Source organism: Acinonyx jubatus, chromosome B1 (assembly GCF_027475565.1).
Source record: "Acinonyx jubatus isolate Ajub_Pintada_27869175 chromosome B1, VMU_Ajub_asm_v1.0, whole genome shotgun sequence".
Classification (NCBI taxonomy): Eukaryota; Metazoa; Chordata; class Mammalia; order Carnivora; family Felidae; genus Acinonyx; species Acinonyx jubatus.
The window spans coordinates 13382544-13396291 of record NC_069382.1 but is presented as its reverse complement, the minus strand read 5'-3'; the positions used below and the strand labels follow the sequence as shown (position 1 = coordinate 13396291).

Here is a 13748-nt window from a genome sequence, read left to right as displayed (position 1 = left end):
ACACAGCGAGGACAACAGAAATTGTTTAATATCAATGATATTCTTTATGAGACTATGCTGGTCAAATTTTGTCAAGTAACTGGTCTTTTGGTTTGTGATATCTGATACATGGTTTTCCAGGGCATATTCACCTATAGTGTAAGGCCTACTGTAAGGAATGCTCTTTTCTCAAATTATTCATGTACTTTTCCCCTCATATTTACAAAGTTAAATAAGAGTATAGGGACCCAGTTTGAGCAAGAGAACAATTTTTTTTCTCACATACAATTTAAGAACTGAAAATAAAAATCGACATACTCAGACTACTTAAGGATTAAGATCTGTTAGAAACATTTTGGTGGGGCGCCTGGGTGGCTCAGTCAGTGAAGTCTGACTTGAGCTCAGGTCATGATCTCACGGTTCGTGAGTTCAAGCCCCGCGTTGGCCCTGTGCTGACAGCTCACGGCCTGGAGCCTGCTTCGGATTTCGTGTCTTCCTCTCTCTTTGCCCCTCTCCCGGCTCACACCACTCTGTTTCTCTCTCTCTCTCAAAAAACAAACATTAAAAAAATTACCAAAAAAGAGAAATATTTTGGGAAAGTACATGGATTTTTATTTTTTCTTTACTTTTAAAAAAGTCCCCTCCCACTCCTTTTTTGGTAAACCTTCCTAAAGCACTGTGGATCAATTCACGGACTGACTATAGATATAGACACTCCTAGAGAATCTGTGGTGGGGACGACCACATAGAGTACTTTCAATGCAGCATTAAAGTCATTTATAATCAAATGGGAAAACTATTTTGGTGATGAATATACGAATGTTTCAAAGTCCACAAGAAGAATGTTAGGTAGTTCCCACTTCAGACTTCTATGGTCTTGGAAACATGTATTTTTTCTCCTACTTCTAATCCTACAGCATGCATGGGATGAAATGTTGCCACAATCTAATCCATCCGAAGGAAAGCAAATCAACTGAGAACAAGATCTTACCATTCTGAACGTCCAACACATGATGTTTATCTAATGTCCAACCACCCATGTTGGAAGCGTCTAATTCATAGCCTTGTAAAATGGCGGTCCTCTTTTCCCACAGAGTCAAGTCCAGACATGACTCGTATTCATATCCAACTGAAACTGGAATCAAGACAAATCACAGTTCATCTTAGCTACAGGCAGAGACGCAATGTACTGTTTTTGATAAAACGCCTTTCTTCGTAGTCGTGTTCTAATACTAGATTTCTACTCATTTATGAGTAGCGTTTATTTCTATGTGAGAGGATTTGGCCACATAAAAGGTATTTTTCTAAAAAAAAAAGCAATCTTCAAGTATTATTTTTCTATCGACTTGATAGGAAATTAGTATTTTTTTTCTCCCTCACACCACTTTTTCACAAGGGGTCCACAGCAGAAAATGAAGACCAGACTGGGCACCTGGTTAAGTAATCAGATCAGACAAATCAGCCCCGGGTGGTGATCAGATGATAACAGCTTAAAAATTACATTTTCCATCCGAATAATTATAGCGGTGTAGTTTCCAAGAGTATTCAGTTGTGGAAGATATTTACAACAAGTAAGGTTCAATATAGTAAAAAAGATAGCCCGATTATGGCATCATATTCACGTTACTATCAGAAATGAACAATAACACCAGCAGTAGATTAATGTGAACAAATCACAAATGAGAAGATTCAGAGTCACAATGGAACACGGGTTTTGAATTTTAGAACAAAGCAGAGGGAGAAGTGGTAATTATCTGATTGAACTAATTCAAGCCCAAGGTATATATTAATTCCAGAATAAGAATACTCTCAGGTAAAAACTGGTAGAACAAAAAGCATTCATCGGTTGTTGCTGTTCTTGGGTTGAGTGTGAAGCTATACCATACATACATTTCTTCACATCAATCTTTGATCACACTGTCCCATCATTCAGTGAAACAACTGGTTTACCCGATGTTTTATTTTTTATTATTATTTTTTTCAATATATGACGTTTATTGTCAAATTGGTTTCCATACAACACCCAGTGCTCATCCCAAAAGGTGCCCTCCTCAATACCCATCACCCACCCTCCCCTCCCTCCCACCCCCCATCAACCCTCAGTTTGTTCTCAGTTTTTAAGAGTCTCTTATGCTTTGGCTCTCTCCCACTCTAACCTCTTTTTACCCGATGTTTTAAGAATGTCATTGCACTGAATTGACTCCTTCTAGTCAAAAGATCTGAGATAATTTCTGAACACAAATATTGTCTATATCCTCTCAAATACCCTTGTGAGCTGAAACCACCCTAATTGTCAGATACGGAAAACATCAAAAAGGATAAGGAAAGCTATGGAGACAAAGTTGTAAGGAAAAAAAACGAGAAAAGGAAGGAGAACAGTAAGGAAGGAGAACATGGGAGAAAAGGATGGGACACCGGAGACTGTCATTCAGAACGTTTTCTAATGTATAATTTCAGTCAGAAAAAAGGGATGCTGTCTCATCATATGGAAATACACTCCCTTTTCCCATGGTAGGTCTCAACCAACCAGCTTAGAACTCCCCACGGACAATCTTACTGCCTTCCCATCTGTTTATCCATCGAGTTTCGTGGGTGATTTGTTAGTTCTGACTTCAAGATAATATCATATTAGTTCTGACTTCAAGATAATTTTTTTTTGGCTGAAAATATATTGATAAGGAACTTACCAACAGCTTCAGATAGACCATAGACCTTTTGATTATACGCATCTGTTTTATCCCATATAAAAGTATAGGCCAAGTTTGGCGAGGCAGGAAACCACTTCTGAAAGAGTCTTCCGACGACAGCCACCATAAGGTGAACCTTCATTAAATTAAATGGTATAATAGACTGGGTCATGGTGATCTTGAGAACTGACTTATAGCCTGCAGCTCTGGAACTCAAGTAGGAAAGTTTCAGATCTGTTCCTGGAATTGTAGTTTCTTCATGGAGTACCTAGGTATGAAAAAAGCGGAAGCTTAAAACTGCGATCATGGATAACTATTAGGTAAAAGAGATTCCACAGGGGCGCCTGGGTGGCTCAGTCAGTTGGGCGTCCGACTTCGGCTCAGGTCATGATCTCGCCGTCTTGTGAGTTCGAGCCCCGCGTCGGGCTCTGTGCTGACAGCTCAGAGCCTGGAGCCTGTTTCGGATTCTGTGTCTCCCTCTCCCTCTGACCCTCCCGCATTCATGCTCTGTCTCTCTCTGTCTCAAAAATAAATAAATGTTAAAAAAAAAATTTAAAAAAAAAAAAGAGATTCCACAGAATTGAGACAAACAACTAAAATAAGACATCAAAGAGTCGCTCTTCACAAATACACATTTGAGCTGTGACTTTATTCAATAATTAAAAATAACTCTGCCGCCAGCCCAATTTCTCTCCTCCTAAAAGCTTCTTGTCATTTATTTTGAGTTAATCATACCTCAGGTGCTATTCCTCACACGGAAATCACTGTAACTGCTCCATCGGGCTGACATGCACTGACTTGTTGGCCTATAGTCACAGCCGACTCTCACTAACCCATCTTTCACCCCCATCACCCTGGAGAATTAGAGCAGACATTTGTAAGATGGCTGGCTTAGCGCAGGGATGTGGTCTAGGCCAAAGATCTGGCCTATGCCAGCTGGCTCATTTAGGGATGAAACCTGGGCCTGTAGCCTCAGCAGCTGACTGGTCACAGCCTAGAAAGATAGGAGTGATAACAAAACAAGACCAATTCGTTTGGGTTAAATTGTAGCAAATTCCACATCCATGTGGAAAGGTAACAGAACGATAGCAAGTCCTTATAATTAAACACTGAGTGAGGACTCACCACTGACTTTTGATAGGATGGTGGATGGACTAGTATTTCGGAGCTGCATAAATTTCTCCCTAGAGAACAACTAATGCGTTACTGAATGCACAGGCAAGACACTCAACGTATCCTTTTCGAGTTGAAGCTGGACTGTAAAAAATTAAAATAACCACCTGCCTACGAATGATCTCCTTTACAAACTGGTAAAAATCACATTCTTAACCCTCCAGCCTACCCATCGATGTGACTGGCTCCATGAATGCTAACAAAGGCATACCGACATAGGCCAAAACATTAATTGTTTTGAAAATATATTTTACGTCGTGTGTAAAATCTTTCCAGACGGTTCAGATGCTAATTAGGAAGCACCGATTAGGTTGGTTACTAATGATCACTCTTCCCAGGTTTACCACAAGACACATATTGCAAAGTGCACAAGGCCACTTATGCTCAAGGATCCACACCAGGAAGTCAACACTTTCTCTACTAAGAATTAAGTTAACACTCGCAAAGCTTTCCTCATATTGTCCTATCAAGCTTCTTTGTTCAGACAGAAAGGACTATCTGATTGTGTTAGAAAAATCTCAGAATGGCGATCCAGTGGTCAGCGGCATTTAGCTCCTCTTGCGTGGAGCAGCTAGGATTGATGCTTAGCTGTCACCTCTGAGTTTCAATGACTTAAGTGGAACCCACGACAGTGAGGTTGTGGTGGTCAGTTTCAATATAAACAAGCAGCACAGAAGAGTGGGCTAAGCAAACTTCCATGCTGGCCCGTGAGCCAGTGTTGGCATGAAGAGAGATGTGAGGCAATTTAGTGGATCAAGAAGGCATCGCTACGCTCTCACAGATATTGTTCCTATTTATTACAAGTGGGGTTTTCCTTCCCAACTACGCCAACGGATTCCGGCCACGGACTGTCTCAGGCAAAATAGTTTACGGACATACAGAAACTTTCCAGAGCTTTGTTAGACTCAGGGAGACCATTACGTTTAAGATCGACAGCATTGTGGTGTGGCTGTAGGCTACAGGATGTATAATGGAAATAGAACTCATTGTTCTTCTATCTTTGGGGTGAAATACCAATGGGTGAGCTTGAAAAATAGATTCTGTGACTCTTGAATGGCTCTGAAAATGTAAGTGATCGAACCCTAAGGCATATAATTTGTTTCCTCTTATTTCCAAAATAATTTCTCATAAATCTGGTAGGTTTTCTATATGTAAGGCAGTCCTTTCCTTAATTAATATATATTTCCTGTGATCTTCTAGAGGCTGCGTCTCTAATTCAAGATATCATGTGTTATTCTTATCTTAATAATTGATTACTATCTTTGTCATCATTAACCTACTTCCATGGAACAAATATCTGTAATTTGATTCGTTAAAACATGTGTTTCTCCTATGTAATTGAACTTGACCATGTTATTTTGCATTAGAGGGAAAAGTAAATCTAGCCAGAGTGGAAAAAATAAACTATGAAGCCTATTTTTTTTTTTTTTTACCAGCTGTCTGATCTGTAAGCCTCATTCTTCACCCCATTACATATTCAGTTAGAAAGCGCAATAAAACGAAAAAAACAGAGTAAAATTACAAACACAAAGGCTTACTTTCTCTAATTTTGTTATTGTTATTTTTTGTTTGATAATAAGTTAATGAGTATTTTATTTTATAATAAATAAATAAAATTATTTATCCAGTCAAAAAAAAAAATAAAGAAATACATCCTGTCACTTCTACCTTCCAAATCTCAGTCTAATCTGCTTCCTCTTCTCTAGTGCCATTGTGCATGTTGGGCACCTTCCGTCTCCGTGCTGGACGTGCATGGAAATACAGCGAACACTAGTCAGTTCATCGATTCGTCTGTTTCCTTCTAGCAATTACACGTTTTGTCAGTTGAGTTAGCGTTAGAGAAATCTGGAAAAATGCCATGGGCTCCCCAGTTCCATATTGTCTAAAGAATTCAAGGTCTCCAATGTATGATAACCTGGCCTCAGGCTTTCCCTTTATATGCCCTACATTTAAATGGTCCATCAGCTTTAATATGACATTATTTGGTTTTATCACCATGTGGTTGCTTACACAGTTTCTTCCATCTGGAATATCCTTTCCCTCCTTTGAAGGTCAACCTCCTCAGTGATGCTTTTTTTTGGCTTCTTTAGGAATGGACCCCTCTTGAACTTTCAGAGTTCTTCTTTCAAATCTCGATCACACTTTAGAGTGGCAAGAGCCATGCCTCACTGATTTTTTTATCCTAGTAGAGTACCAGGTACACATTAGACTCTCAGTAAATTTCTACCAAATGTTGGTTGACTGTTTGATGGAATGGGGAAAAGAACCCTTCATGTATTCTTGCAACTGTTGACTACCTGCAACCCATTTCAGTGACTCGGTTTGCTGAAAGTTTGCCCCCTATAGACAGACAGACAGACACTGCTTCAAGGTTAAATCTATTTAAGGCCTGGCAAGGAGCTCAGCCTGACTACACGATGACCCCTGGGAGAAAGCACTACAGTACATAAGGCTACAGTGAATTTCTAATAAAAGCTTCAGCCCAAAGTCGGCCTGGTTACGCAGCATATCATCCAGGGGTCTCTTCTGCATCATAGTTGCCTGTGAGAGTTCTCCTTACCTGTTATCCTGGACCTTCTCGGCTCGTCTCCTCTGCTCTCTATCTGTACTCCCTCTCTGGGGGTTCTTTCTCATCCTATGCTTTATGTTCATCCGTAACACTGATGACCCCCAGGTTTAATATCTTTCCTTCCAACCTCTCCCCTGGACTCTGCTCGTACATGTCCCCTCCTTACACCTTCCACCCTAAGCACCTTTGTTCAAGCCTCCATCATTTCTCCTACTTACTGAGACTGTCTCCCACCTGGTCTCCTTATTTGAACCTTTCCCCAATATAAAATATTCTTAGTGTAGCAATTACAGTGATCCTTTTAAGAAGGAAATCAGCAACCGTTACTGCTCTACTCTAAAGCTTCCAACAGCTTCCAATGACTCAAAGTACACACACGGTCCTTAACCCTGCCACCATCTTCAATGACTCCGGGTTTGGGTATCACTCCTTCACTCAAGCCCTACCCGCTGGCCTCTTTGCCGTTCTGTGAATAGGCCAAGCACGCTCTTCCCCCGGAGCTTCTGACCTTGCTCCTTACGCTGTCTGGAAGACCCTTCTATCTACTCTTTCACTTTCTTAAAGTTTCTGCTGAAATATCAACTTATCAAAGAGATCCTCCCGGACCACCCTTCGTAAAATGGCACCCCGATCCGTTTTACCCTGTTTTACCTTTGAAAAATAAGTCTTATTCATAACCTGACATACATTTGTCTGTTTGTTGTCTCTCCCCCCTTTTAGCTGGCAAGCTCCCTGAGGGCAGGCATTCATCTGATTGGCTTACTGCTTCATTCCATTCTAACACCGCCTGGTGCAGAACAGGTATTCAATAAACACTCGAAAAATGAATGTGACAAAGCAGCTATGTGCTGCTGTTACTTTACAGACCACATATTTTTACTTGGCTATTTATGAATAAAGTCCATTATTATTGTACCTAATGTCCTCTTTAAAACCTCAAAATTATTTCCTTTTGGAAAACATTTATTTATTTACTTTTGAGAGAGAGAGAGAGAAAGAGAGAGAGAGAGAGTCTACAAGGGAGGGGCAGAGAGAGAGGGAGAGAGAATCCCAAGCTGGATCCACAGGATCAGCATAGAGCCCTATGTGGGATTCAATCCCAGAAACCTGGGATCATGACCAGAGCCGAAATCAAGAGTTGGACGCTCAACCAACTGAGCCACCCAGGTGCCCCAAACTGAAAATTATTATTATCTAAAAAAAATTGTTTTTAACATTTATTCATTTTTGAGAGACAGAGAGAGACAGAGGGGCAGAGAGAGAGGGAGACACAGAATCCGAAGCAGGCTCCAGGCTCCGAGCTGTCAGCACAGAGCCCGAACGCACGAGCCATGAGCACGTGCCCGAACGCACGAGCAGCGGGGCTCGACCGCACGAACCATGAGATCATGACCCGAGCCAAAGTCGGATGCTCAACCGACTGAGCCACTCAGGTGCCCCTGAAAATTATTTTTAACTGAAAACAAATAGGAAGGAAAAAAATCTCCAGATATTTCAGTAGATAAAAGGAATAGTGACAGTATGGCTATTTTTTTAAAAGTTAGTTTTCTTTTTTTCCTGAGCAGAATAGGCTTTGCTATAAATTATTAGAACTTAAGACCTAATATCAAGCTTTTTAGGTAAAAATATCTTGCGACAATTAATAAATATTTGCTGCTAAAAATCAAAAAGTCATCTCTTCTGAAACATTTTTTACTTACAATTATAATAAAACATTAAGTTACTGAGAATAATGACCATAATTAATTGTTACCATGTCCACCAGGAGGTCAGGAACATACAGGTACCAAAAGCTTTTTCCAGTGAGTGCATGAGCAAAGACATTATCAGCTAGTTGAGTTTAAGCTGTTTTTCTATTTGGCTACAACCAGTAAATATATACACATATAGTACAGCCTGAACAAAAAAGTATTTTGAATAGATCTTTAAGAAATAACTAGATATCCTACCACAGTGTTATATATTCTAGCACACGCACACGCACACACACACACACACACACACACACACACACCCACCCCACATTCTATGTTTCATTCTACAGAATATTTAGGATAGTGCTGGAATTCTGCAACCCTTTTTAAAGATTCTTGGGACACTGCACGATGTGAAAAACGGTTTCCTTAAAAAGGACTGCCTGCTAGAATATTCTACCTGTGTTTCTGGAATAATAGGGCTGTCTTCAGGAGATGATCTGAAAAAGGTGGATAAAGGAGAGGACACGATGATAGGATTTGGCCTCACAAATCCACTCAGATCACAGCTGGGAATGTCATTCTCTTCCTTCTTCATGACTAGGGTATCCATCACATAAAAGACATTCCACGGAATCCACACCGTATGATACTGAGTGAGGAATGGGGATCGTTCAAATACCAAAGTCAGGGAAGCCCCTCCATTTGCCACCAGGTCAAACCTAAGAAAAAACAAGATTGCTCAGTGAATTATCTGGATCCCATACAGCTTCCAACAACACTCAATTGCATAAATAAATATGCTTTATAAAGATAGCCGATTTCCCCCCAACTTTTATATCATAGGGTTTCAAATCTATAAGAGTATGCAAATAATTATACAATGAACACCCATATACCTTTACTTAGACTTACCAATTCATTAACATTTTCCCGTATCTGCTTTATCTGTCTACCCATCTACTCTTTTTTTCAGAACCATCTGAGCTTATGAAATATCACTTCGAAATATTTCAACAGGGACCTTCTAAGACAAAGAAAATTCTACAAAATCACAACACTGTTACCACGTCTTGGTAAATGAGCTCAACTTTTTTATTTTTATTTATCTTTATTTAAAAAAATTTTTTTTTAACGTTTATTCATTTTTGAGACAGAGAGAGACAGAGCATGAATGGGGGAAGGTCAGAGAGGGAGGGAGACACAGAATCTGAAACAGGCTCCAGGCTCTGAGCCATCAGCCCAGAGCCCGACGCGGGGCTCGAACTCACGGACCGCGAGATCGTGACCTGAGCCGAAGTCGGACGCCCAACCGACTGAGCCACCCACACACCCCATGAGCTCAACTTTTAAAGCGCTGTGTGAGCACGTGACTTTAAGTCTGTGTCATGTGCACCGTCACAGATTTCTGGAGTCTAAAAGTTGTCGCAGTTCTATATTAAATGGAACAGTAACACATATTGGGTGATAGAAGAATGCCTAGTTTTTATACTGAAACTACTTCAAAAAAAGACAGTGCAGTGGGACTAACTCACATTCCATCCTGGCGGGTAATAGTATATCCATATTCTGGGTAATGGAAAAACGAGACATTTACTCCAATGAGAGGAGTTCCATCAGCAGTTAGTACTTGGCCTCTGATGACGGATGCAAGGCTGTGGGAAAAGGAGAAGAATCAGAATGAGCATTTGTCTCCTCAGGCCAACGGTACCATGATTTAGAGCTAATTCATCCTAAGGATAAAATAACACTATCACCCACACTTGTTATTCCCCCAAACCAGACCTGAAATACTCCCAAGACAATGTCCCTTTTAATTCGGTGCAATTCACATTCTCTAAATGCCTGGTGTTTACCCTGGGTTTTTAATTTGTTGCAATCTGGTTTTTGGAGAGTTATCAAGACCAATAATTTAGAGATGAATTTCTTAAATTATAAACTGCGCTTTTTCATAAGTCATCTATGTGGTGCTTACATGAAGAAAAGTATACCTTCCCATTAATTCCAAGGCAATCCGTAAATCTGCGGGGACCCAGGAGTACAAGATTTAAAGGGGCAATAAGGCACATTTGTGCAACAACTTTTAATCAACCGCTGGGTCTAACTGCATTAATGCTGTTAAATTACTGCAGATCCAGGAGTTCCAGCGTAAATCATCTTCTTTTACTCAGTGAGACACAAGACACCTGCTTTCACTTACTGGTTTATTTTCAGGTCATTACTGCTCTGTAAAGCACCAAACAGCTTATGCAAATCTTACTGTGCTGCCGTTAGCAGTTCCATTACATTAATTCATAATTTATATTATTTAGCGAGCTCAGCTAAAAAAAAAAAAAAGCTCAGTTCTGCTTTGCCTTTCGGGGTCTTTTCACTGCTTCTTTGGAACCATTTCCAACCGTGCTAACAAAATCAACTAGTTAAGTGAAGATTTAGCGACTCCTTAATGGGATGTCCCGTTATGGCTCGGATGCTGAAATTGACAAAGTATGTGAACTGTGTCAAAAATGCTTGAAAGGCGAAGTTTGGTGAGGAATTTGCCGAAAGAGGAAACACTGCATTAAAAGAAAAAGCACTTCCCTCAAATTCGGTCATCAGCATTTCGTAAAAAGTGCACGTAACTACTGATAACAACACTACACATCTATGTAAGGAAAAAAAAAATGCATTAACCTCTTATTGAAAGGACTTTCTCCAGGTAGGACATGGGTGCTGTCAGACCCTATGAGAAAGCTGATTCGATCATAGAAGGACTTGGCGGCCTGCTGCGGGGGGGACTGTAAGCTTTGGCTGATGACATCCTGAGGGTCAGGCAGTCCATGGCAGTAAGCCTGGTTTTGGCAGGAACTCTGTAAACAGCAATCAGGATCCATACAGTCAACGAGCCCATCTGCAGAGAGAAGTGTAAGCCAGTGAGAGAACTCCTCTTTTAATCTGTGACTAACGTTTTGTGCGCTACGTTTTGTTTGTTGGTTCGTTTTCTTTCGTATCAAATGAATCTCCGCCCCCACCCCCACCCCAATTGAGGGTAATTTCTAGCAGGCCTACTTTTTGGAAACGGATGAAATATGAATACAATATTTGCAGCTGCTTTCACGCAGAGTAAGTGTTTAGATCGGAGATGACAGATTCTGATTAAGAAATTAAAAATTACTGATTAGAACAATCTATTAGTAGCTTGAAAGAATACAGATTATTATTATTTTTTTGTAATTTTTTTTTCAACGTTTTTATTTATTTTTGGGACAGAGACAGAGCATGAACGGGGGAGGGGCAGAGAGAGAGGGAGACACAGAATCGGAAACAGGCTCCAGGCTCCGAGCCATCGGCCCGGAGCCTGACGCGGGGCTCGAACTCACGGACCACGAGATCGTGACCTGGCTGAAGTCGGACGCTTAACCGACTGCGCCACCCAGGCGCCCCAGATTATTTTTAAGTATAGTTACTGAAGGCTTCTATATTTTAAAGAAAACGTACGAGGAGTTAACACAGTGAGCGCGATTGGTGAATGGATAGGAAACTGCTCAGGGAGAAGTTCTAAAATTTGGGAAAGGGCCAGAAAATGAAAGTCTGTGAAATGAAGCAAACACAAATCAACATAAAACGGATGAGATTAGTCAACCATCTTTCAAGGAAACAGCTTTCCCAAGGAAGGTAAAGTGTGTTCCAAATGAAATTAAGGCAACTCTCAAATTTTAAACAGGATCCTGGGCCCCTGGTATGCCTCTGCTAAAATGGAGGTGTTACTTTAAAATGTGGCAAATGTAAATACGCCATGATATTATAAATGATAAGAAGCCTATCAGAAAAGAAAACTGACCCGCAGCGTTGGTGACATGAAAAGTGTTGCGGGTAGAAAGAATCTGCTAGGGCCTTCTCCAGGAACATCAAAAGGAAATGACATTCAATGCCCCATGTAGGTATTTTGCTTGAAACATATAAACCAACTCATCAGTGGACAAGAGTGTCAGGTTATGATGATTTGGTGACATTATCCCTTAAGATCATTCTTTCACTGGCCAGCTGATACATGAATTGTGATCTGCTTGGCAATTACATGTCTCAGTACAGAGTAATAAAATATTAGTTTCTGAAGACTTTAAATCATTCTTGGGAGATCAAATGGTCTTAAAAATCTTTAAACCCAGGTATCAGGTCTTTGTGTGACCCTATTATGACAAACTCAATCGAAAATATCTAGTTGACCTACGTATTTTATTTACACGAGTGTTTTTTAGTAACTTTTATTTTCAAAAAAACACACTAGCCATTTGTTTTTGCTTCAGGACACTCTTATTAATAGAATGTAAGTTTTCCCCTCCATTATCTGACAGCAAATTGAGACAAAAGAAAAGAGACTAAAGTGAGTCATGTTGCCCAGTCTAAAAGTATGTCAACAGCGACACAGTAAGGTCAGAAACCAAAGACGAGGGGTCCTGGATCAATGTCCTTTTTTTTTTTCCCCTAAGTTTATTTATTTATTTTGAGAGAGAGAGAGAGAGGGAGAGAGACAGGGAGAGAGAGAGAGACAGAGAGACAGAGAGAGCAGAGGAAGGGCAGAGAGAGAGGGAAAGAGTCCCAAGCAGGCTCTGTGCGGAGAGCCCCACTCGGGGCTCAATCTCATGAACAGTGAGATCATGACCTGGGCAGAAATCAAGTCAGTCGCTTAACCAACTGAGGAGCCCAGGTGCCCCCTGGATCAATGTCCTTAAGTCATTTTGCACACCTGAAGCAGAAGGTAGGGAACACTTGTTATTTCTCCTAATACTCCCTTCTGTTTCTTTGGGCAACAGCTCTACGTAGTCATTTAGGTGTCCATCCCTCCCTCTCTGTCCACGCGCATTTCCCCCTTCATGTTTGGTTCAGAAATGTTTGGTTCAATCGAACTTGCTGAGCTGGAGTAAATTTCAGGAACTGTCTGCAGGTCCTGCCCCCCGCGCCCCACCCCCCACCTCCTCCCAGGTTTGAAGCTGTACGGCTGTGAGGTTGGGGTGACTGCATCCCTCCAGCTGCCAATCCAGGAGAACCTGGTTCGGAATGCAGCCATTCAAGAAGCAGAGCCAAGAGCTGGAGACAAAAACAATGGGTCACAGTGGCATCTTTAAGGTTTTTACAACAGGCTGGACTGGAGCTCCTGGGCTTTTCAGGTGCAGAGGCCAAGCTATTTTCTTCTTCTTTATGCCTGTCTGGGTTAGATTTTCTGTCACTTACAACTGAGAAAGATTTAGTTTATCTAGAGACAGTAACTAAAAGTCTGTTCACTATTTTCTTTGTAGCTGAAAAACAAGGCGAATACACAAATACTTGAATTAAATTTATAGTGTTGGGCTCCTTTCACGTTAGTATTTTAATTGCTTTGTTAACCACAATGAGTCACAATGAGTCAGAATTTCTGATAGGCAGATCTTCTTATGTATTGTTTCCTTGTGATAGTTACATTTGTATGCAGATGCCCATCATGTTTTTTAAAGATGCATTCATTATTTGAAAGGGCAGTTTTATTCCTTTGATAAAAGTTTTAAATCATATTTTAAGAAAATCAAATTAAACCGAGCTTTGAAATTGTATATAAATTTATCAAAATGCTACTTTCTTGGCCAAAAGGCCATGAAGATGATAAATGTCTAAATATTTCTCCATACTTTTGGA

General features: G+C 40.6%; 1 protein-coding gene across 17 annotated transcripts in view; it reads right to left on the bottom strand.

Moving 5' to 3' along the window:
• The window catches only part of TENM3 (teneurin transmembrane protein 3), a 1268347-nt gene that overhangs the window by 56335 nt on the left and 1198264 nt on the right, over window positions 1-13748 (bottom strand). For all 17 annotated transcript variants that reach the window (XM_027077054.2, XM_027077058.2, XM_027077059.2 and 14 more), the window contains 5 exons: window positions 10773-10989; window positions 9638-9757; window positions 8563-8824; window positions 2667-2934; window positions 971-1114 (listed from right to left, as the gene is read on the bottom strand). In XM_027077054.2, the coding sequence (XP_026932855.1) occupies window positions 971-1114; window positions 2667-2934; window positions 8563-8824; window positions 9638-9757; window positions 10773-10989 (1011 nt within the window). The remainder of the gene's footprint in view (window positions 1-970; window positions 1115-2666; window positions 2935-8562; window positions 8825-9637; window positions 9758-10772; window positions 10990-13748) is intronic.